General features: G+C 40.5%; 1 protein-coding gene across 3 annotated transcripts in view; it reads left to right on the top strand.

Moving 5' to 3' along the window:
- Nucleotides 1-26525, top strand: part of LOC122793380 (calcium uniporter protein, mitochondrial-like) — a 1332984-nt gene that overhangs the window by 1149880 nt on the left and 156579 nt on the right. For all 3 annotated transcript variants that reach the window (XM_044061335.1, XM_044061334.1, XM_044061336.1), the window contains one exon: nucleotides 15448-15608. In XM_044061335.1, the coding sequence (XP_043917270.1) occupies nucleotides 15448-15608 (161 nt within the window). The remainder of the gene's footprint in view (nucleotides 1-15447; nucleotides 15609-26525) is intronic.

The raw sequence follows: 26525 nt of genomic DNA, 5'->3' as shown, positions 1-26525 counted from the left end.
TCAACTATTGCCATGTCTCTTGATTCACTGCCACACTCCTACTTTTTCCAGTAGTAATGCCTGACTGTTGCAGTTTTCACTCATGCAGTCCATCTGTCTTTTTGCTGGGTGTCCTCATTTCCTCTTGCCTTCTTCTTGTCTCTCCCAAATCATGTTCACCAGATTGCTTCTGCTTTCCTGCACGTGTACCTGAACCATTGTAATCTCTTTGACCTTGTCTGCAATTGGCGCTAATCTGGCTTCTGCTTGTTTTGTCTTCATTTCTTCGTCTGTCCCACAGTGTACACCCTACCGCTTGTCATCTCCTTCATCGCTAGCTTCTTTAACTGCACTACCTTTACTGACCAAGTTCCTATACCATACAGAAGTACTGGTTGCACCACAGTTTTGTACACCTTACTTTCCAACTTCTTTGTCATTCTTCTGTCACATACACCCCCTGACGTACCACGCTAGTTATCTGCAGTCCCTCTCATTGTAGCCTTGACCCCTTTATTCAGACTTCCCTTCTCCTCATCCACCCCTTCCAGATACTTGAACTTGCTAAGCTATTCCACTATTTTCCCTTCTATCTCAATTTTCAGCATCTTCTAATTTCCCCCATTTTCTGCCATGACAGCTATCTTGTCTGTATTCAGTTTCATCAATGTACCTTCCATTTTGCTTTCCATTCCCCTATCATTTACAGAAATTCTTCTAATGCCTTATCTGCGTATCATTTGTCACCCAGTTAATAGAATGACTAATGATATTGTAATCATAGTCTCTTTTTTTTTCAACTACTTGTCCTGATGTACTTTTACAATATTGCAATAGCAAAGGTCAAACATATAAATCCAAAACGGACATAAAATGAACTGAATACATCCAACTGTGATAGAATAGAAGGAAAAATCATCTTTAACCAAAAAACAATCATAAATTCCAAGATCCAAGGTAATTTATTCATGAACGAGAAGCCAGTAAAGCAAAAATGAACAGGTCAGAAAGCTCTTTAGGACCATCTGTTTATCACAGTCCTTAGTGGGGACAGTCAGGAAGGAGTGTCACTGTTTTTTCCGTACTACTTTAACCATTTTTTTATCCATTTGTTATCCAGCGCGATTCTGCCTCTCTGCGTGGAGTGGACTTTGATCTTAGACATGGCATGAATACTTTCCCATAAATGCTGCATTGCTCCATACTCTTAACTCTGAAGCAATAATAGGAACTACTGTTGTCCTTCAGTCATGGTGATGTACTAATTTTAAATCCGTATTGAATTAAATATTTTAATTTGCATTTTCAAGGTATATGATGACTTCAGATTAGTGTTATTTTTTTATGTCAGTGAAAATTGTTTTCATTTAGTTATTTCAGTTTCTTTAGCAATATTATTTTGTGACTAAACTATACCACAAGATGTTTGTGTTTGGGCCAGTACCATATTATTTTCTGTAACCATTGTATTCGTTTCTATAGGCAAATTTAGGAGAGAAAAGCTTACTCGTCATTAAGAAAAAAAAAACTTTTTAGCTTTTGAAAAAGTTTGAGTATGTAGGATAACACGTCTTCAGAATTACAGGGATACCATCCTCAGATACATATGAATACCATCCGTGTAATCAATGAGCTTTACAGACGCTGGCACACATTTTATACACTTACAAAGGTAGGGATTTGTGCTAAGCCATTTTAGTGGCCTCCGCAGTCTCCAGCTTTGTCAGTGCCAGCATTGGTCAGTTCACAAACACCTTCTTTAGTACATTCTGTAATTTAGTTCTTGAAAGTTATGGCATCCCTGCACTTTCAGTGAACTGTGTAAATTCTGCACAGTAATTTTGTTGGCTGGCAAAAGCAGACATGCAGTTGACTGTTTCACTGTCTTTACAGCCTCCTGTGTTGAAGCACTTTTTTGTCTGCCTTTGCTGTTTATGAAATAGTAATACAACTCAATGAGGCAAATAACCAGAGAAGGGGGAATTCAGAAACACTTAGCACTTCAGCAAAGCTTTAAAAGAACGCAAGACATTTTTTTCACATAGTCTTACAGACTGTATATAAAGGGGGCATATCATACATCTGAAATACATGTATTTTGCACTTAAGTGCAGAAATTTGCTCAGGATACAGATCTAACCACATTATTTAAAGCAAACTGAAAAAAAAAATTGGGGGGGAGGTGGTTCTCAAACTTCTTTTAATACCCTTTGGAATACTTCACACAGTGGAGCCTGTGGAGCTACCATCATCTAGTTTGTTTGACTCACAAAGAGGGACTAGATTTGTTTTGTCTTGCATTTAAACAAGAAGACATTAAAAAAAAAAAAAAGAAAAGAAAGAGAGAAAAAAATACCTTTATTTTTCCACACAGTAGTATATTCTGTGACAGAGGCTACTCGAGCCTTCTTTCTCAGGAAAACCAAAACTATATTATTTTGATGTATTATTATTATTACTATTGGGTATTTGTTAACACAGATGCCTTTTCAGTGACACAGTGGGATCACTGCCTAAGTAACGTGGTCAGAATCCTACAGTTTAAAATTGTAAATTAAGGGAATCAAACGCATTGTTATAGGATGAAGCCTGTTAATAGCAGCCATATTCATTTTAAGTAAACCTGCTAGACTATTTCCAGAGGACTCTTGCCAAGTCAGCCAAGGAGAATCACCCATGCCATTTGAAGTCACTTGCACAACTAGCAACCCCCCCTCCTGTGATGATCTCAGGGGGGCCGGCCTGGAGCATAGTACACCAGCAGCTTTTTATATAACCAGAACCAGATAATAGATGCTCTATAAAGTCAGTAGCAGGGCCTTAAAAACTGAATTGACAGTGACTGAAAGCCAGTGCAAATTCTGCCTAAAAGGAGTGGTATGTCAGCTACAGTACAGATCCATTAATAACCCTTCCATGTACTTTTGCACTCTGTGGAGTTGCACCAAATCACCATGTGAAAGTTCTAGATAACGAACATTGTAGTAATCTAAGAAACAAGATGCAAAGGCATGAATCACTGTAGCAAAGTCCATATATGAAATAAAGTTCTACACCCATGCAGTATTTTTCTGGTGGAAATACAGCATCTTGATGGCAGCCATCACACTGCCCTTTATCACTTTGTCATTAAGAATAATGCCTGGATCATAGACTTGGGAATCTGTTTATTCCTCCCATAAAGAATAAAAAGCTGAAAAGCGAGGAAAGTGAAATTTATTCCCCTCATTACAAATAAGGGGAAGGGTAGGAAAGTGAGAAAAATGTATAGTGATAATAAATCAAGATCACCTCTGTCTTTGCAAGATTGAGTTTCACGGGTAACAAAACTGTGGCGAATAACAGTAGTGCCAGGACTAAAACGTTTGTAAGCCCACATTTTAAAACTTTACTGCTTGAGCAATTTAGTCATCTTGTAATTGTTTGGGAGTGGTCCTAAAGGTTAAAAGCAAATGAGCTGTGCACCAGGTCTGCACACAGTAGATTTGAAGATGCTCACTGAAGATCCCATGATGCACCTTTTTGGAAGTGGCCATAATATCAGGGTATACCAAGAATGAATATAACTGTTAACCTCAAGCCATCTGATCTTTCACAGCCTGAAAAAGAATACTCTCAGTAGTTTGCTGATGTGACAGAAAATGGACCTGAGATGACACAAGAATCCACCAGCATAAATAACTACTTTCTCAGTAACCTTACCTGTAAAAGTAAGATTTTTTTTTTTTTTTTGTGAGACATGGTGATAATTCTCCAGATAGTCTGAATTTGGAAACTGATTTTTTATGCAATGGAGCAATCAAAAGTGTGTGTGTGTGTGTGTGTGTGGGGGGGGGGGGGGGGTTGAGCAATGGGGGCCTGCCTAAAGATTGAATGGCTATTGTGAAGATTAATTGTTTTCATAGATGTTTACTAGGCTAATGACTACAAGAGCCTTTTTAAGCCTAACTTTGCATCCCAAATCTCTGACAAGTTCTGGTACCCTTGATAAGTTTAAGCAGGGGCTTGGGAGATGTAGCATTTACAAGCAGGGGCTTGGGAGATGAACCATTTGCAGGCTGCTTGTGTCCATTAGAGACATAGGTGCCAAGCCAGGGATGAATTTCCTGTTCCCCATCCAATTGTCCAAGTTACCCTTGAATTGGGTTAGGAAGGAACTCTGCTACACATGGATGGGAGGGGGGCTGTTCTAGAGAAGGGGTAGTCTTTGGGATACATACTTTTCTGTCCAGAAGGTCCTATTTATATCACAGGCAAGGTTTAAGTCTTTAGAATGGATAATTCTAGTGCTGTTTGTTTTGTGAATATGCAGGGGGTCCATCTGAGAGGGGCCTGACAATGTCTTGTATGCATGGCATAGATCTCCCCTCAGCAGCTTGTAGGAGACCGACTGTAGGGATAGGAGCCTGAGGTGGCCTGCATAGGGCATGTTACTTATGCCCTGTATTATTTTAGTGAGGAGCCTCTGTAGACTTTCCATTTGTTGGGTATGCCTGGCTAGGCACATACCAAAGGGGGCATTGTACACAATGATAGGTCCAATGAATGTCAAATACAGCTAAAAAATGACTTCCTTGGACTTATATGCATACCTTTGCTCATAAGTTGCACAACATAGAATGATTTCCTCACTAATATAGACCTATGATGGTCAAAAGTTAGATTACTGTCTGTGTGTGTCCCAAAGTCCCTGACTACTGGGTCAAGTCTCATGGGGTGTGTTGTCAGTGTAGTTACCATGGGTGGATGACTTCCTGAAAGATAAAAAGGTGAAAAGGTGGTAAAGGGTAGCAAACAAAAACAATCCACTGCTCTCAGAAGATAAGACAACACAACCACAAAGAACCAGTGCACACCAACTGGCACACCAGTTGAAATAACCAACGATATTTATTGGAAATCACACAAAAGTTTAGCTCTTTCCTTTCTTCCTATATACAAAGCACTTCTTCCGAACTAAAACACAAAGTGCAACTTAACATATATATGTAAAATACCCAGCATATATATAAAATGCCATCAATTAGAATGCAATAAGTATTTAAAGGTATGTGACTCGCATGAAACTAAATAATGCCATAAACAGAGTACAGTAACCCTCCCAACAAATGGCATACTGTCAAACATTAGATGTTCTTACATTCAACGTATATCTCGTCTTACAAACCCATAAAAATATCTAAAAACATAAAAAATCTAGGAATATGTAAAAAAAAAAAAAAAAAAAAAAAAAAGTAAACATAATGAACATAAATATTACATACAGTTGACAAACTCTTTATCTATGCATGGTAGAATTTGTACTAATAGTTATTTACATTTTATGTTACACAACAACTGCATAAAAATCCTAGAGGTGGCCATTGGGAAGATTTATAGAAAACTATTTTGGCAATTATCTCTACAAGTGAATAGGTTCCCTGGGCTAAATGACTTAATTTCTATAGTCCCTGTGTTGAAATTAAGATCAGCCAAATTATAACATCATTATGTTTACAGTTACATACATTTTTATATATTCCTAGATTTTTTATGTATTTGTTTATACATTTTTAGATATTTTTAAAAATGTTTATTTTTCAAAGTCCACCAGGATGGATAAGCATAACCTGCCCTTGATAAAACCAAATTGGGTTGGGTCCAGTGTTTGGAGGTTTCCTTTGTCATCATTTATTTCCATGATAATTCTTCCCATGGCTTTGCATATGAGACTAGTGAGACTTGTAGGTCAGTAGTTCCCAGGGTCTGTAGATGGCCACCTTTGTGTAGAAGGATGACTGTTGCTGTTCTCCATTCATTAGGCACGAAGCATGTTCAGAGACTACAGTTAAGTAACATTTCCAGAGGGCCTGATAGGTCATATTTCATGCTATTTAGAAGGCATCTTGGGATATTGTTTGGGCCCATTAATGCTGTGCTCTTGGCCTTAGAGAAAGTATTAAGGACCTGTTCCCTAGTGATAGCAGGGGGAGCTATATTTGATGGTATTTTCTGAGGGAAGGCTGAGGTGGAGAGAGGGGTACAGCTGGAGCTAAATTTTGTCAGCTAGTAGATTTGCTATGTTTTCTGGCTCAGTATAGATGGCTTCATTAACAGTGAGCTCTGGCACACAATTGTGTATTCCCTTGAGGTTGTGAAGATAGCTAAAGAATGCCTTGTGGTTGTCCTTGGCCTGGCAGCCTCAAATTTGGCTTTGGTAGACTTTATTTGCCCTCTGAGTTGTTTTAGTTTGAGAGTGATTTTATCCTGCTGGGTGCTGCATTTCCTAATTTTTGCCATTATTTCTTTCTTCTGTTATACTGCCTATTGATGTTGTGTTTCCACCAGGGTGGCTTGTTTTTTGAATTAGTTTAGTACTTCTTCCTGGTGGGTACAGCTGTTTCTATGCAGCTACTACCATGATTGAATAAGGTTTCTATGATCAGCTTCTGCGTAGGCAGTAGTGTTCTCAGGGTTTATGGTGGCTTGAAATTTTTCCAACTTATCACTTAATAGTAGGAAGTTAGACTTAGACTAGTTCCAGAATATTCCAGGGGTAGACTAGTTCCTGAATATTCCAGGGGTAGCCAAGGTTCCAGGTTTTATTTTTACTTCAAAGGAGACCATTTTATGGTGTGACTTTACTAGAGAAGACATTACACTAGGGGGTATGCAGCACTCTCCAATGTTTCAAGCATATCCAGGCAGGATTTTGCCAAGCAGGCCACTTGGACCTACAGCAAGGCAACAATAAACAGAATCAAAAATGAAATCACTCTTGTAATCTGTATAACTAAGCTCAACCCAGCGCCCTGGCATATCAGGCAGGGATCCAGTGCGGCTCTCATCTTACTCTTGTGGAAGGATCCCTTGATCATGTCAACCTTATCTACAAAGAACCATACCCCATCCTTGCAAACACTGTACAGGCACAAAGGCTGGCCACGCTGCACAGCTCTTCCAGTATATGGAAAACATTGACAGATATTTGGCTATGGAAGAAATGTCACTGAACAAATCAGTTGCTATTTATAGGAGATTCCAACAGGCAACTTGGTATATGTCGTGACTTGGCTTGCTCTCGAGTAGGCATGTCCCCCACCAATGGCTTTTCAGCCCTCTTCCAATTCGCTGCCTGAAGATGCTGTATTTAAAGCAAAAGGTGCTTCGACAAAGTATTAGTTTAAGGGTGTGCACACTTATGCAACCAGCTTATTATACGTTGTTTTATTTTTTTTTTTAATATTTTTCCCCTAATTGTTTTCCAATTGAATTGCACAGGTTATAGGTCACATTAAAGGTGGGAAAAGTTTTGAAATGATTTATTGTGGTCTCATTTTTTTTATATCACAAAATCCTGGCATTTTAACAGGGGTGTGTACACTTTTTATATCCACTGTGTGTGTGTGTGTGTGTGTGTGTGTGTGTGTGTGTGTGTGTGTGTGTGTGTGTGTATATATATATATATATATATATATATATATATATATATATATATATATATATATATATATATATATCCCTTTTTCTTCTGTAGCTGTTTTGGCCTTTTCAGCATCTTGTAGCTTCCTTTACTAGTTACCTAGTAGTTCTTTCTTACCATTATTGGTAATTGTTTATCTAACCACACCCTTCACTGGTTATTTCTCTAATTACCATTGCTGGTATTTTTCTTCTTTCGAAAAATTTTGGAAATTTTACTGGTTGTGCATTTATGGTTGCTATTTCATCATGGCTGATAAACCAACTGGTTTTAAAAAAAGTGTGTTTCCTGTGGCCATAAGATGGCAAATTTCTGGCACTTATACTAAACGTGTACATTGCGTAGGGCAGCTTAGTTGGAGGAATATCGTGCCCATCTATATAGTCTTTGCCCACTGGGCAGTTGAGTGCCATAATAAACTTGTCCTGAAGGGTCTTCTTCCCCAGTATGCTACTTCATCCGCTTCTGCAGTGTCCCCTTTTGGGAAGAAGCCCTCATAAGCTAAATAGTTAAGCAAAAAAGAGAAGTGTGAGAAATCAAAGGAAAAGCCTAAGGAAGTAAGAAAGTGATCCCCTGACTGTTTTCTGCCTTTGGCTCCTCCAAATAAACTTACTAAGACTTAGGATGAGGCTGCTGTTTCAGGTGTATCCTCTGTCTCTTTCAGGACTCCCTCTCACAGGGAGTAGAGTTTTTCCCCAGACACTGTTTTTTCCAAGTTACATTCTGTCTCATTGCAAGAGACATCTGTTTGTAAGACTTCTAGATCTCCTTTCTCATCTTCCTTCTTTATGTCTACCAGAAGTTTGTCAGAGGCTGCTATGGAGAGAATGATGAGATTCCTTCTGACTCGTATTCAGTTGAAAGTTATTCCGGCTCTGTCTCCTACTGGATCGTGAGCTTCAGACCGTTCTATGGCTATAGCTGCTCCTACTCTGATCCATCCTCCAGCTTCAGAAACTTTGGATATGAGATTTCCTGAATCGTCTGTGTCTGGTCTGAAGTAGTGGACTTAATGCTGGCATGTTCTGTAATCTGATTTGGTGGAGCTGAATGGATTTAGGAGCCAAAGGTTAGATGCCAGGTTGGAGGGTAGGGGGTTTGACTCTGAAATTTTTGGAGCAGTCTCTTCCCCTCAGACCTTCTGCATTAGCTTGGATCTGACTTCAGTCTCAAGGCAGGGTCCGTGAGATACGTTTGGCCACCCTGGTACTATAGCTTTGGCTCCTGCTGTAGTGGTTTTGCATTCTCCTTTGGCTTATACTATGAAGGCAGTAGAGAGAGGCCTCTACAAGTCAGGAGTTAAGACATACTTGCCCACCTTGGCTGTGCCCGCTCCACAAATGTCAGCACTGGGTCATGATCTGGCTCATTCTGTTCCATAAGGGCAGCTGGTTCCTCATCCAGGACTCCCCTCAGACTTCCCTATGGAAGCTGCTGAGAAGTATTAGTGTAAGAGGAGGCACATTGACTCCCCACTGGAGTCTAACAGATGATACAGATTTTGATGAATGGGATGGGTTCCCCAGATCACCCCTTGAGGATTTTCCTTCAGGGAAATTGTTAAACTATTGAGACAGAAAGGAAGTTGGTCTTCTGAAACCCCTTCTTAGGAGTAATCAATTTTCCTTGAGGCTTTTGGCTACGGCTCAGCTACTTCCTGGGTGGTTACTCCAGCTGATGAAATGATTGACTTGATCTCTCACTAGCAGTTGAAGGAACCAGATGTGGCAGAACCACTTCCTAAACCTGATAAGTACTTAGTGGCCCTTAAAGACCACACTCATTGGCACAAAGACCCATCAGTGTTTGCCATAGTAGCAGCAGCCACTAAAACGAGCTTGCAAAGGATAGTTCATCTGTCCACCTTCCTGATATTGCTCTTAGGGCTCTGGACAGATATGGGAATGTTGTTTATGCATCAGCAACTGTTGCTCTTAGGTGAATGAATTACCCAGCACATGTGACGTGGTTTTAGAGGAAGTTGACAAAAGAACTTTCCAAGTACCTCTCTAGGTCATCGTCTGCAGAAGACAAGAAAACTGTGGATTCGCAGCTGGCCACTCCATAGGACTGATTTCCAGTGCAATGGAGGGTGTGTCTAGAACTGCAGGCACAGGCATTACTGTATGAATGCATGTCTGGATGTGGTTGTGTGATTTTTGCAGAATATTTTAAGACATTTTTTCATCAGTGCTCCTATTGATGGATCCCACCCCCTGTATGGCAGAAAGATGAAAGACACATTCTCCAGAAGCAAGAAAGATGGTAAAACTCTTTCTGACGTAGTTCTATCATTTTGGGATTCCCCCACCCCCAGGACTTTTTGTAGAAACTAGAAAGGGGGTAAGAAAATGTAGTTCCATAAGTCTCAAGGATTTTCCCAAGATTCTTCTGGAGATAAATCCTACTGAGGCAGAGATGGGTATTCTAATGGCAGACATCACCCTCATGGCAGAGGAGGTCCTCAGAATCAAGGCTTTAGAGGTCCTTTCACTAAAGAGCCTCATCTGTGCTCATGAATGGTTGCAAGACTGATGCTCTGTGGAGGCATTCTGGGGGGGGGGGTGCTTATCACTGCATCCAGAGACGGGGACATCCAGTGGGTTCAGACATCCATTACCAGAGGCTATTATATTCCCTTTATATCCACCCCAGCCACAAAGAAACTCCCAGTGCTCCATCTTACCCAAAAAAGCAGCAGCACTAGAAAGCAAAAAGAGTTATCCAAAAGATTTCAGCTGACCAGTAAGGGTTCAGAACTTACTCAGGATTCTTTTTATATCAGAAAAGAATGGGGACCTCAGGCCTATCCTGGACCTAAGCTATCTAAATCTATTTGTCAAACACTTAAATTTCTGAAAGGTCATGGTACAGTCCATTTTCCCTTCCCTGCCAAAAGATAATTACATGTGCTTGGTAGAACTTTAGGATGTGTATCATCACATCAAAATAGATAGGCGATCCAGAAGGTTTCTCCACTTCCAGCTGAGAGCCAGTTACTTCCAGTTCAGGGCCCTGCCCTTCAGCCTCTCAACAGCCCTCCCCTCCCGGGTGTTCAAATGCATGGCAGTGGTTTAGCTCATCTGAGGCTGCTAGGGTTCCAAGCTTTCCCCTGTCATCCTTTCTACCAGGCATCTTTTAGTCCTGGCCAGGGATTTTCCTCTTCAGCTTTGCTGCAAACTAGGGATTACATTGAATTATGACAAATGCCAATTCTTCCCAACACAGGCCCCTGGAGTTCATACATGCAGACTTGGACACTACTTCTCAAATAGCAAAACTCGTGCAGACCAGGTTATCCACATAATGGAATCAGGCCTTAAAGCTGCTCTCCCTTCAAACTCTTCTGGCCAGATTGGTCTTGCAACCTCTGGGGTTACTGGCAGCTTCAGTTGCCTAGTTCCTCTATCAAGATGCTATATGAGGGTGTTACAGTGGATGTTTGCAGTTCACTGGTCCATCAGCCTATGACCGAATTTCTAGTACGCCTTACCAGCATCTGCGGAGAATATGTAACTTGGTGGAGTTAGTCCTTGGAAGTGTTCCCAGGGCCCATCTGTTTGTTCTTTCCTTTCCCAAAGCCAGGATAACCACAGATGCTTCCCAGGTGGGGTGAGGAAGAGATAATTCATGGAGAAGACGATCCAAGGCACATGGTCCACTTTGAAGGTCAATCTTCAAATCAGTATATCTTAGAGTTCTCTTAGTCTTACTGGAATTTCAAGATGTCCTCCTTCTAGGGACGATGTCTATACAGACAGACAATATGTCAGTGATCTGTTACATCAACAAACAAGGGGGAACATGCTCCTACCCTTTGTATCAAAAAGAGATGACAGTGTGGCAATGGGTTATCTCTTCTGGTCGCTTTCTAATAGCATTGCAGCACTTACTGAGGAGGTCCAGCATATTAGCAGACAGTTTGAGCAGGTCTGTCCTGCTATCTCACTAGTAGTCTCTCAATGCATCAGTAGCAAAATGGATTTTGTGTTGATGGGGTCAACCATGCTGCAGTCTGTTTTGCCTTTCCTTTCAATTCCAAATGCAGCAGGTTCTTTGCCCTGATCCCCCGCCAAAAGAGAAGTCACTGAGCGATGCTTTGATCCATGATTGGCTCCCCGGTCTTGTTTATGCATATCCACCAATACCATTATTTTTTTTTAATTCCTACGAAAAGCATCACAATGGAAGAGCAAGGTCATCCTCATTGCCTCCATTTTTGGCCTCAGCAGGTGTGGTTCCCCTTCCTCTGGCCTCACTTTGAAACATTCTTCTTGGGTGTTGGATCCTTATCTAGATCTTCTGCCTCATCTTTCTGGAATGCCTTATCCAAACATTTGAGCTCTCAAATTGACCACATTGATTTCTGCACTTCCAATGAGGGCTAAGCAGTCCAGGGTTTCCTTTCAAGTAGCTTCAACAAGAAAAATATCAAAATAAACAGAAAAGGTTTTTCATTTGGGACATTTAGACCCTTTTTCAGCCCCCGTGTCAGCTAAGTTAGACTCTCACTCATCATCAGTGTTTATGATGGATCCAGTTACTCCATGATCAAAGTACAGTTAGCTAAGACATCCAGTTTCCACATTGTTTAGAATCATTCTTCTCTGGTCTTTCTTAAATTGTGTAAAGCCTTCCTCAAAGGTACTTTTTTCTCAGACCATGTAGTAAAGGTCCTACATTCCTTGGGATCTTGCTGTGCTACTGCAGGGATCAACTCAATCTCCATTTGAACCTGCAGCCAAAGTAGATTTAAAGTTTTTGACATGGAAGACTATTTTTCTGGTTGCTATTACTTCAGCCAGAAGAGGATCTGAGCTCCACGCTTTGTCTGGTAACCACCATATATTATTTTCCACAAAGACAGAGTTTCTTTATGCACCAATCTAGCCTTTCTACATAAGGTGATGTCAGGGTCTATACTCAGTCAAACTTTTAATTTACCGGTCTTCTTTCCTAATTTTGCCAATAAGGAGAAATGTATGCTTCATTTATTAGACGTACATAGACAGTTGTGGTTCTACCTTCACAGAACTTAACCATTCAGAAAGTCAGACTAAATGTTTGTATTCTTTAACAAAGCAAAATTGGGTCAGACTATGTCCAACATTACAGTGCAAAGTGGTTGACTGGCTGCATTTCTCAAGTCTATAGGGACAAAAGTTTGGCTTTACTGAAACTTCCTAAAGTGCATTCAGCAATATCTGCATTCTCTTCTGCCTTCTTGTGGAGGACTTCAATTACTGATAGTTGTGCTGCTGTCACTTGGTCTAATGCCCATACATTTATTGCTCATTACAAACTAGATATTTTTTTCCAGGGATAAGGGTGGCTTTTCGCCATCCTCCAGAATACCCTTCCATGAAAACCACTCTGGGAATCAAGTAGCTGAGGACTCTGTCCCACTGGTTGAGAACACATAGAAAAGATGACATCAAATACAGAAGTTATGTACTTGCTGTAACAATGCATCTGTGTTGTCTCTTTCTGGTCTTTCTTAACCTCCATTCCCCCTTCTATTTCTCGGAACATTTCCTTGTAGACTTCTGGTATGACCTTTAGGTGTATAGAACACATATTTTCACACTGTTAAAGTACAAAGCAGATTGCCTTATTCTTTTCCTGCTTTGTCTTCCTTCATCTATGTGACATTTTAATTTATGGACGTATTTGGATTGATATGTCAGAGCATTGTGGGCAAACTCAATCTGAGGTAATGTTGGGGTTTGGAGGGGGTTATGGGAAAGGTGAGGAGCCTGAGCTATGGATCCTGTGTCTGAAAAGTGGATGATGTTGGATCAGAGACCCATCGGTTGAGGAAGGACGGAAAGAGACGACATAGATGCTTTGTTATGGTGAGTACTTAATTTGTTTTACCAAGTCCATGGCTTCAAGACTACATTGGAAGATCAAGATGAAAGAATTCTTGATCTTACGAGTTGTAGTGAAAACTACCTGAGTAAAGTCAAAACTATCAAAAATATTCAAAAAGCTGCATGGTGAGTTCACAGATCTCATCAACAAAACTAGCCATTGAAATCCACCGAGACAAACCATCTCAAAGTTTCTTTGCAAGAACAACAAGGAGATAATTGAGCTCCTGCAGAAAATCCCTCCGATAACTGTATGGCTAGTAAAGGTGGAGTTCCTTTTTGTCCTACGAATATGATTGAACGTGTTGGTTGTTTCATTATTTAACTGATAAAAATTCAGTGGAAACGAGCCATATTAATGCTTCCTGCAGTATTGTGACACCTTGAGCTAAAAATTACACGAAGGACCAGGGAGGTAGACCCTTGTTAATGCAGATTACTATTATCACCTAGCCAGCTATCTGTGATAAATCCAGGTTGAATGTATTGACCAAACTAACGTTATTTAAAGCAGCTTGAATCATGGCATTAGCAGGGCAGGTCTTGTTAAATGTTTGGATGGTTATTTAGACATAAATGATTAGCACACGGGGGGGAACCTCTGTCAAGGTTATGTTCCATCCTAGGGTAATAACTTGTACCATTTTCCCCCACCAAAGCCCCCAGGTCCAGGTGTGTGAGAATAAGACCACTCCTACCTGATGAGTTCTTGCATTTATTAGTGTTTTAAATTTTAAAGACTCTGGGATACAAGGAAGCACATTTAAATGAGTGGAGGCGAAAAGAAAGTCAGGATGGGGGACATTTGTACAGACGTTGACTGTAGCCTGTTTCCAAGGGAAAAGTCACTACTGATTAAGTCTTGGACAACAAAAGCAATGTGAACAATACAATATTATTGAAACAAATACGTAGACTATTTCAAAACTGTTAAGCAGAGAAAGAATAGTACCATATTAAATGTTTCTCAATTTGCAAGTGTAAATGAATAAAGCAAGGTAATTAACTCAAGTCTGTTCAGTCAGGATAAATTGAAGTATATCTTTAAAGCATCGCTGGTGACACTTTGCAGTTGGGCAGGATCTAATTAGTGGATAAACATATGAAGACTTCCAGATCACAAGAAATGACACTCCAAATTAAATAGAAAGATGTAAATTCTATTCAAGTAGCAAATGTCAACGGCTGAAACCCCAAAAAATGTTTTGTCATCAGCAAAGTTCAAAGACGTAATGAAACTCTTGGTCTACCAAAAACTGGAACCAAAAAAGATGCTGCTGCTTGACGACCAAACATGCCACATCAATTAAGCCAATGTTTCAAGTCTATCCAGATATCAAAATGAAGGCTTCCAAAATCACAAAGACCCAGAAATGTCTGCTGTTACTCCTGTAGTACCTCCATGAACACTGTAGTACCTCCATGAACACTAGTCATGGAGTGGGTGCTTAAACATTACAGCGTTTTAATAAATGAGCAAGTCAAACAAACAAGCAACAGAAACAGATGAAAAAATGAACAGCTAGATGTCTCCAGGTAGAATTCTTTTAAAATACAATTAGTGATATTGGCACAAAATTTAGATTAACCATAGATCGCATGCATCATTGTCAGGGAAGCACCAGAAAAGTGTTTGACATCCCCAAAACGTATTCCAAAGTTGCATTCTGGTTAAGCACAGGTAGAAACAAAAGTTAACATCTTGAATGTACGGATAAGTTGAGAAAAAAAAAAAAAAAGAAGAAAAACGCTTATAACAACAAAATCTTAGGTGAAGTCAAGCTAGAAAATGAAAGATGATTTTAATCAAATCATTGTTAAGGTACATCAAGGAAATAGGCAAGGTTCTTGGTTATTTTAAGAAAGAAAATGCCTAACCATTGCAGAAAATCATGATCAGTAATTACTAATTTTTATCTTTTGGATTTTTATAGTTAATACAGATGCCAGATTTAAATTAGCTGACTAAGTTTCCAGCTGTGCTTCATTCAGAGGTTGTTCAAAAATGAAACCTTGCCAGGTCAGAGGAGTGCAGTGCAACAGCTGTGCCTGCCTTAAACCATGCTTTGTGTTACTACACAGATGTAGAGTATTGTCTAAAAGCTCATGGAACTGTTACCTTTCTTTTCTCAGGTGAATTGAGCAGTGAACACATTACCCAGATGGATGACATTAAAACCTTAGTCCATAAGCTATATTCAACTCTGTACTTAGAGCAACATCAGCTGCAAAAGGAGCGTCAGCTTCTTGAGAAATTAGAAGTGCTGAGAGAGCAAATTCAGCCGTTGGAGCAGGTTAGTATTTGTTTCTTCCTTGAACTTCATTCCTTGAAATGCAATGCTAACAAAATTCTGTCTGATCCTCATCTGTAAGGAACATTGTTGTAATTCATCATCTATTGTAACAACTTTGTCTCAGGAAAATGCTGTAAGCTGAAAAACATGATGAAATCTTAAGGGCAGATCATGCGCCCTTAACCTGGTGGACTTCTTTGAGAACATTGCCAAGGCAATAGACGAGGGAAAGGTGGTACACACAGCCTACCTAGACCTTGCAAAGGCCTTCGACACCATTCCCCATTCTGGTATTATAGACAAGCTCACCAGCCTGAACATAAACCCCTATGTCGCAAGATGGGTTGCCAATTGGGTCACGGACAGAACCCACATAGTGAGAGTTGCGGGAGCCAGGTCTGACTCTAAATCGGTTACAAGTGGCATTCCCCAGGGCACAGTCCTAGGACCCCTCCTGTTCGGCATATACTTCTCAGACGTACAGACAAGCACAGGAGGGCTATGGCTGAGCAAGTTCGCAGACTACTGCAAACTAGGAGCTGTAATTGACTCACCGGCTGACACAGACATCCTCCAAAAGGGTCTCACTGAAACGGATACCTGGTGTCAAAATCATGGCCTCAAGCTAAATGCCAAAAAGTGCATAGTTATTCCCTTTGGAAATATCAAAGTACCCACAAACTACCCCATAGGTGGTAGTCCCCTAAATACGGAAAATGTAATAAGGGATCTGGGGACCCAAGTAGATAGTAATCTCTCCTTTGATAATCACATTGCCAAAGTGGTTAAAAAATCCTGCTATGTGGCCCACCTAATCACAAAAGGGTTTGCATCCAGATCAAAAGAGGCCATTGTGCCCCTCTACTCATCACTCATCAGACCAATCATAGAGTGCAATGCTCCATTTGGGGTGTACCTTACAAGACACCTGCAACAGCTGGAAAGACCACAGAAGTACCTCACCAAGAGGATCACTGGCCTCAAACAGAAGCCCTATGCATCTCGACTGAAGAAACTCCAGCTGTACTCGGTTGCATACCGCCTTCTCAGAGGTGATCTCTGCCTGATATACAAGGCCATGTCCAACCCAGAATTGATTGACATTCCCCACCAAAAGAAAACCTTATCCCCTCGAGCCACACGCTCTAGGGATCTAAACCTCACCACAACAATAAATAGGACATGCTGGAGCGATAGATTCCTGTCCCAGAGACTTCCCATGCTTTGGAACAAGATTCCAATCTATATTAGGCAGAGCTCCTCACTAGCACTCTTCAAGAGAAACCTTGACGAGTGGATGGGAAACAAAGTTTACCCCAGGATCACTTCAGTGGCTCTGCTAGACAGAGGCACAGGGAACTAATCTAGGGGGTGGCGAAAGCCAACACATTCTGGCTAGGCTTATAAATCCCTCCGGGCAGATAGCCTAGTACCTACCTATGAACATATCTATGTTGCTATTAGGAAATGGTGCTGTGAGCACTCATTGTATGAATGTATGAAGATATATATATATATATATATATATATATATGTTTGTGTGTGTGTGTATAAAATATTGGTTTATATTATCATCTCAAAGACAATTTTGCAGACTTGTGCGAGGAGTGTTATGATGAATCAGAATGGAATTATTTTTAATTATTTTGTAGCTGACTCACATTTAACCAGCAGTCTTGAGTTCTTTCCTTCAGTTACAGCTGTATGACTATGAAGTTAGAATATAAATTAGGGGGTCTAGGACTAGGGGTGTGAAGCTTCCCATGTAAAACAATAGTGTGGTGGTTTGTAGAAATTGTAAGTCTGAGTGTGTTTATTAGGTGTGATATGTATGTATTACTGAAGGGATATTTTTATTTCAAGTATTCCGAAGAGTTTTTTGAATTTACTTTAGTATTAATTATTTGGTAGATGTACGTGGTGGTGGTGCAGCGGTAGCGTTGTCGCCTCACAGTAAGACACTGTCCGGTTCGATTCTCAGCTAGAGCATCTTCTGCGTGGAGATATGCGTGAATGGGCATACCTTCGTTGAAGGTTGTGCGTCTGGGCTGGTAACTCGGCACGTAAAAATCAACTACCAATCGTTAGCAGACTGGAGTTCCGCTGTGGCGACCCCTAACCAGGAAAAGCCGAAAGACACAAACAAACATTAATTATTTAGTAGATGTACAGTGCTTGTTTACCTGTGAAGGTACTCCTGGTCAATTTCTTCTCTTGACTCCTCTTGTTTTCGAGGATGTTTGAGTTGCAGTTGTTTAGATTGCCACATACTATGTTAATGACAGTGTTTCATTTTACTGACGAGGTCTGCAGATTTTCTTGCAGTTGTGGGTTTTATCGTTCACGATGAGTGCATTATGGAGTTTGCTTGAAGTTGTTTCATGCAGGCTGTCCTCTTAATATAGCTTATGATAGGAGATATGGAAGATGGATTGTGTTTATGAGGGCTACATGTGGCTATTAAGAATAGATTGTGAGTTAGTGACTCACTGTGTCAATACCACTGGAGTATGTTTTTGGGTAAGTGGCTTGTTGAGGTTTGCTTTTTTTTTTTTGTTTTTTTTTTGTGTCTTTCGGATGTTTGCTTTTGGTAATTGTCAAAGGAGAAAACTTCAAAGACCAATACACGTAAGGTTCAGTTAAGGCACTTTAATTTACTTGCAGCATGGAGACAAAAACATGCAAATACAAGGATTTGTCTAACTACTAACAGGAAGTATGTTCATTCTTATACTGTTTTACAAGACATGGCCTTCTAAGCTGACGTAATCAAACACAACTTTAACCATTGTACTACAGCAGGTGTTACTTCAGATTTTCTGCTGACATGACTAGATTTGTGAGAAACTTTTCAGAAAAACAACCTGGCCTTGGTGACCAGTACTTCATTTATAAGCGTCTATTGTGCACTGTTACTTTTCAAGGTACTTTTCTAATACAGATACAAGCAAATGCTGATTGCAGTTCATATTTTCAAGCAGGCTTTGTCCTAATTATCTGTTATTTCTACAGCTGTGTATGTTCTTATAGCACAGCATAACTTTTTGTCTGAGTTTCATATAAGCAGTATTGTTCTGTTCATTATTTTCCTAACACAAGCAGAAATCATCTGCTTCTCAGTAAATTTCCAAGGCACAAGCAAGATTTAGCTGACAGTACAAGGTCAAAAAACAACTGCATTTTGTACAGATTTATGCAGTATGAAATAGAATAAATGTGTTAACTCTTTTAGGCACTGAATGCACTAAGCATATTACTAATACACACATTAATATATATTTTTCTAACATTTCCCCCCATTAATACTTTTATTCTACTTTCAAAATAAGCATAAACAGTTTGTTTTCTTCTCCTAATCTCTTCCACTCAGGATTTGCAGTTAAGAGAGTCATTCAGTTTAAACTTATGAAAGCATTTTCAGTCTTTTAACAGTTTTTCAAACTCAGTACTTTGATATAAGGTTTCAGAAACTGACATGTCTATAATGTCTTTAATCTGCCTTTTCATGCAGGGGATACCACAACAAACACATACTCCCAGTAGGACCATACCTACACAAATGGCAATCAGGATGTTCATTAGGATGGTACCCCACCCCCCAAACCATTTCTGGAAAACGTCCATCAGTGGGTTTGGGCCTGGTTTGGTCATGGCCGACACTTGCTGAATCACCTCAAGATGATTGTCTATCTCTTGTTTATGGTCAGGAATATACGAACAGCACTGTTCTTGGATTAAAGCGCACGTACCACCTCTCGCCGCTAGGGTGAAGTCGAGAGCCATGCGGTTTTGGAGCACTACAGTTCTCATAGCATTCAGTTCATCAGTCACCAATTCGAGAGCAGAAAAAGTTGCATTGCTCATTACTTCGAGAAGTTTTGACAGTTTTCTCAGCTCCCATATCGATTTCACTGCTCCATATGCTGGTAATATGCCTGCCCACGATATAACGCTATCACTTAAGTCCATGTGTGTCAGTCCTTTGCCTAAAGAGTGATGGTTGCGCATCGATTTGTCCCACTGGATTTACAGGTTTCTTGATGACTTCTCGGACATTTCGAATTTTCCCGTGAGGCAAAACTGCAGTGTGTCGTATGGCCGGAACCAGGTAACCCAAAAACAACTGCCGGACCAATTCTCAGGTAACCATTTGTATGCCTTTCTGCCACACACAAAATAACAATCCTCTACTTTAGTAGTAACCTTGCTATGAATGTACACTCGCCCTGTATGAAACATTTTTCTATCAATTATAGACAGCTGCTTATAGAGAACAGAATTATGTTTTACTTCAATTGTTTTATGCATCAATCCAAGAAATGAATCGTAGTTTGTATTACAATAAAGATCTACTTTGTTTCCTTTAGTATAACATCTATAAGGAACAGTCACATTGTAATTGCTCCAAACCACCTGAACAGTATCATTTTTATAAAAACACACAGTTCCCTTTTGTGGAACAGACAAGTGCAATGCTATTTTATATTGTGCTGTAATGGTTGAAGTATCATAAATTAAGCTCTCCCAGGTCTCATTGACCCCTAGGGGGACTGTAGTCATTAATAACCCCCCGTATGCTGTCGGCAAAGCTGTGCAAATCCAGCAATTCGAAACATTGAAAGTCTCAGCATACACATATTTAATTGCCTGGTAAGTGTTAAAGTTTGGATGCCAGTTTGAGTAATGCTTCACGTTTATTCAGTTCAGTCTATGTGGCTGGGAAAAGAAAAGGCCACAACAAAAAGATTATTGTCACAAATACAGTTAACGGGATGATTATGCAATATTTCTGAGGAAAGGGTTGTTCTGGATTCCTGTTTCTTCTGGACTCTATCATTTTTGCTCTTGGCATGTAACCAGATTTTTGTCTAGTTCAAAGTCTAACTAATTTACAGTGCGTCAGGTGGATCAAAGAGGTACGCTCCGCGATCATGACTGCAGTGGGTGTTGACAAAAGCACTTGATATGGATCTTCCCACTTTGGAGATGCCCAATTTTTCTTTTTGACCACCTTCAGCCAAATCCAAGTTCCAGGGGGCACTTCCACTTCTGACGGTCTGGTTCGTTCTTTATCTGAAACAGAATTTAACTGCAACAAATGTTTAGAATTTAATAACTTACACATATACTCTGCTAATGTACCATCAGCTTCCTGGTCTGCGGGCATGAGAGATTTCCACTGAGGTATATAGTAAGCCCTTCCAAAGAGCTTTTCAAAAGGAGTCAATCCTTTTGCATTCAGAATAGTTCTCATGCTCATAGTTCTCATGCTCAACAGTGCCAGGGGCAGACAGTACATACAATTTCTCTGTGTTTCTGATATTAACTTTCTTAGCTTACTCTTTAAAATCCTATTATGCATCTCTACTAGCCCTGCTGATTGAGGGTAATACACACAATGATTCTTTAAAAGAAATTCCGAAATATTTACTTAGCTGTTGTATGGTCTGATTCACGAAGTGCGTGCCATTGTCAGTGTAGATCCTTTCCAGAATGCCGAATCTAGGGATGATTTCTTTGACAAGGACTTTGGCTACTGTTGTAGCATCTGGATTTTTAGTCGGAAAGGCTTCCACCCATCTGGAAAACATATCTACAATGACAAGACAATACTTCTTATTTTCACATTTATTCAACTCTATGAAATCCATACAGATAGTATGAAACGGATATGGTGGTGTAGGGAAACTCCCTTGCTTGAGCTTTAACGCCCCTTGTGCATGATGTTTATTACAGGTGTGACATAACGAACAGAATTTTTTAGAATAATTTGTGAATCCATACGTCGTGAACACTTGGTTCACCAGCTGTACCATCCCCCCTGTTGAGACATGGCTCTGCCCATGGCTCAACAAAGCTGCATATCTAAACAAATTAGATGGCAATATCTGTTTCCTTTCTTTAGAGATGTACAGCCCCTTTTCGAGAATTGCTCCTCGTTTTACCCATCTTTGTTTTTCAGCTTTTGTAGTAAGTGTCTGCATTGTTTTTAACATTTCTAAGTCTAAAATCTCAGCGGGTTGTAATTCCTCATTCAAAAGAAATACTTCTGAAGCTGCCTGCTTTGCAGCTGTATCAGCTCTCGCATTACCTTTTGAAATCCTATCCTGTTGCTTGGTATGAGCTGTGCCATTTACAAATAGCTACTTTCTGAGGTAACTGAATAGATTCTAAAAGATCTAAAATAAACTGTGCATGATTAATCGGTTTGCCAGTAGATGTTATCATTCCTCGATTTTTCCACTGTTGCGCAAAAACATGTACAGTAGAAAAAGCATACTGGCTGTCAGTAAAAATGTTCACACATTTACCCTTTGCTAAGGTACATGCCTGTGTCAAGGCAATCAATTCTGCTGCCTGTGCAGATAAGTTGTGTGGTAAAGATTTTGCTTCTATAATGTCTGTGTCAGAAACTACTGCATATCCTACGAGGTTCTGTCCTGCAGGATCCCTTTTGCATGAGCCGTCCACGTAGTATGTCACCTCGGCATTATCCAAGGGAACATCCGTAAGATCTTTTCTAGGCAGTGTCTTTTGCTCAATCACCTGCAGGCAGCTGTGTGGTGTGCCATCTGCAGGGGTTTGGAGCAAGGTAGAAGGGTTCAAAGTTGTACATCGTTCAATTGTCATGTGAGGTTGGCTCAACAATAGTCATACAGGAAAGATGCCTAGCAAGGGAAAGATATGCTACCTTCTCTTGCAGTAAAATAATCGCGACTGCATGAGGCACTCTCAGTGTGAAAGGGTGGAACAACACTACTGAGGCCGAAGCCTGTACTGCCATTGCAGCTGCAACTACTGCTTGTACACAGTGAGGTAAAGACCGTGCCACTGGGTCCAGTTGTGATGAATAATAAGCAATAGGGCGTTGCTTGTCCCCATGCAGCTGTGTTAACACTGATGTCATATAACCTTGCTTACACTCTACAGTGTGGAAAAAACGTTTATGATAGTTTGGTAATCCCAAAACTAGTGAGGATGTTATTAACTGTTTCAGTTTGCAGAAGGCAGATTCTGCTTCTGGTGTCCATTGTAACAAATCCTGTGCCTGCCATAGGCTTTTTATAAATCAGGTTAGTCAGTGGTGCAGATTCCAAGGCATAGTTTGGAATCCAACTCCGACAAAAATTAGTCGTACCCAGGAAGGACATCATTTCCTTCTTGGTAGTGGGTTTTGGTGCTTGTAAAATCGCTATTTTTCTGTCCTCATCTAATGTCCTACCCTCCTTGGATATTACATATCCTAGGTATTTAAATTTTTTCCAAAGCTGCAGTTTATTTTTGTTTACTTTATGTCCTTCTGCGGCTAAAAATTGTAATAGCGCTATAGTGTCTTCTTTACAATCTTGCTGGGTGGGGGACGCCAGCAGGATATCATCAACAATAAAGCAAAATCTGACTACGTCTCGGTGGGGTAAACTCCGCCAAGTTACTTGCCATTTCTTGTGAGAATATTGTTGGACTTTCACAATACCCCTGTGGTAGTCACGTATATGTATACCTTTTCCCCTGAAATGTGAATGCAAACCAATGCTGGCTGTCAGGGTGTATCGGTATTGAGAAGAACGCATTGCTGATGTCTACCACAGAAAAATATTTCTGTTGAGGTTTTAAATCATTCAACAGGGCGTGTGGGTCTGGCACCGTAGGTGCCCTTAGTATTACTGCGTCATTTACAGCTTGTAAATCTTGGACCATACGCCACTCCCCGTTCACTTTTTTAACAGGAAATAAGGGTGTGTTACATGGTGAATCAGGAGATTCCACCAACACCCCTTCCTTAAGTAAAGCTGCTATAATAAGTTTGATTCCTACCTCTGCATCTTTTCTTAAGGGATACTGTCTTTTTTGGTGGTCTAAATGCTGACTTTGGTGTAATAGTAACTGGTCCGGCTGTACAAATAAGTCCTACATCTGATTTTCCTGTTGACCAGAGAGTTTCTGGTATATTCTGTAAAGCATTCTCTTCCTCCTTTAATAGGAGTGCTGATCAGCTGTCCTTGCTAGACTGCAAGTGTACAGCTGGGTGGGTCTGGGTTATCCTATTCAGCTTCTGCACTTGTATTCCTTGTTCTGACAGTTCTAACTGTCTGTTTTTCCCATCTCGTGACTTTTTCTCCTAAGTCTACCCATTTCACATTTTTGTCCTTGGTTAAGCTAACATGTGGTAATTGATTAGATTTATAGAGTGCAAAGAACCCCTGGGGCAATGAACAGCTGGCTACACTTTTCCCTTCTGTGACCCAGTACAGATTACGTAATATCAATCTGTTTGTGTGATTTCTAAACCATTCTTGCTCATATTCCTTATCCGGTCCTGGTGTGTTACAATAACAGAGTACAGTGCAACAAATGCTGTTTATCAATGTCAAGGTAGGGGAACTTGCTGATGGCTACGTTCATAAATTCTTCGGTCACTGCCCCTGGACCAGTCGTAACCAAGTCCTGGCTGTACCAATAATACGTTTTACCCTCCGATTGCACTGCAAAGGTATCAATTTGTCGCTGTGCTTCCATACCCTGCATAGTCGGAACTACTGCTATACCAAATAACTGCATAAGATCTCTGCCCAAGAGGTTTACTGGGCATTTTGCAGAAACAACAATTTTGCTTTTCTGGTCAATCCTGAAATAGGATCAGTTATCACAATATTATGGGAGAGGGGCTCCCGATACAGCTGTCCATTAGCTGCTTTCACCAATATGTAATCAGGTGACTCTGAATTCTCTGGCAGTTTGGAGGGATGTACCAGGGTCCGTGAGGCCCCTGAGTCACACAAAAATGTGACTTCCCTCCCTTCTACCAGGAGTGTGACTTTTGGTCTTGTGTCTGCTAAATAGAGCCAAATCCAATATTTCATTTTCTTCACTATCCATGACTTCCTGCACTTCCTCTATTTCTTCTGTCACATTCTCTACTCCCTCTATCACATACTCATTTGTCCCTTCTCTGCTATCCCCTTCTAGTGATTCCTGGCTATCATATAGTCAGTCCTCACCCTCCTTATCCTCCGTGGTTGCCTTCTTATTTTTCTTGCAATCCCTTGCCAAGTGTCCTTTCTTACCACATTTAAAACATTCACACCCCTTTTCTTTCGCCCTTCAAAGTCCTCTGATCGTTGATCAGATTGTTGGTTTCCCTGGGCATTTTTCTTGCCCTTTTTCCTGGACTGTACTACATATACTTCTGCTCCATCTTCTACAGCAAATACTTGGGCTTTCTTTTTCTTCTTGCTATTAAAATGCCTTTCGGCATGTATAGCATATTCAAGCAATAACTGTAATCTGCTTGTACGATGATCTACCATGTGTTTTGTAATAAAACTGCTTATGGGTGCAATACTGCCTTTCAAAAATGCATTCTTTAACTGCTGCTCATATGGGGAATTGTGTGTCTGATCTTCAGGAACCTGCATTCCACAATGGTTATTAAAACATTCTAATAGTCTGCATAGTATCGGTCAATAGCTTCACCTTCCTTTTGGATGCATTGATTAATGCAAGTCCAGTCTGCCTTAGGCTTCCATTTTTCAGAGATTCGGTTTGTAAGACTCTGTTGTCTAACTCTGCGCTGCTATGTGGGAGGGGCTTGAGCGCAATATCACAGGGATTCCAGTCGCCACTAATCATGTGCCAATCTGGTCCCACAATTTGTCTGACTACTTTTTCTACCTCTTCTCTGTTTAAATTATAACTCAGCCTCATTCCTTGCAAATCTTCTAAGAACTGTCTAAAATTAACTTTTGGATGGGGAATTCCCTCAGTGGCTTTCCGGATGTCTTCCGGAGTCCAGGGTCTATACACTAGAATAGTTGGGTCCTGACCTTCTTGCCCTGCCTGAGGATTAGGCACTTCTGTAAGTGGGCATATTTCTTCTTCACTCATATATCGTGAATTTCTACCCATTTGATATAACTCAATGTCCCCTTTTGAGTTTCCTGCCCGTGTTCGAGACCTGGTCTCGACGGGATCTCTAACAAACGGTTTCGCTTTTGTAGTGTCTCTACTCATAGTGACAGCAGGATATCGCAGGGGTAGACTAACTTGTTCACTTGCCTCATATTCTGGTAAGGGAGGCGGAGGGGCTGATGCTATTACTAAGTTATTGTCCTCCTTATCTAAAAACATTGCTTTTGAATTATTCTTTTGTTCCCTTCGGTTTACTTCCTCAATCCACCTGTGTGCTTGAGGAATTCCTAATTGACGTTGCTTTTTTACCCGACTTTTAGAATCTGTTTTAAGCTGTTTGACAAGTGAGGATTTTTCTAGTTTACCATCAAATTCATACTTATTAACCCATTTTGAGTAATATTTAATATCAGCACGCTGTGACTGCATGTATTTCGCGTCTTCAGTTAACGGTGAATTTTGGGACCTTTTTGTACAATTATTACCCATTTTGTTCTACCCTTTGAATCGTTACGTAACACCTTATTTTTACGTGGTACCACGGATATTGTTATAGTCTCTTCAGAGTGACTGCCTACCTGCTCTGTTTCCCTGATCTATGACAAGACAGTAATCTTTCTGTCCCTGACTTATAAACAGTCTCTAACAGAACAAATACAGATCTAGTCCCTGATCTAAAACAGAAAAGAAGGTAGATTCACCTTACCTGAGCCTTCGTGATTGATCACCTGGTTCGAGTAAACCCGTCCTTCAGTTGCAGATCAGAAAGTGGCTGGCCTCTTTTGTACGACAATTCAGTCGGAGGACTTTTCAAATAAGAAGAACCGATGTGGTTTCTTCCCTGTACGGTTTCAAGCCACCTGGCCTGTCTGATCCGAGGCGAAGTGAAGGTTTCTGGTCCGAAGGACCAATCTGTCAAAGGAGAAAACTTCAAAGACCAATACACGTAAGGTTCAGTTAAGGCACTTTACTTTACTTGCAGCAAGGAGACAAAAACATGCAAATACA

This window comes from Protopterus annectens, chromosome 2.part0 (genome assembly GCF_019279795.1).
Source record: "Protopterus annectens isolate FY-2018-M chromosome 2.part0, PAN1.0, whole genome shotgun sequence".
NCBI classification, from domain to species: domain Eukaryota; kingdom Metazoa; phylum Chordata; order Ceratodontiformes; family Protopteridae; genus Protopterus; species Protopterus annectens.
This window is presented reverse-complemented; position numbering and strand designations above follow the sequence as displayed.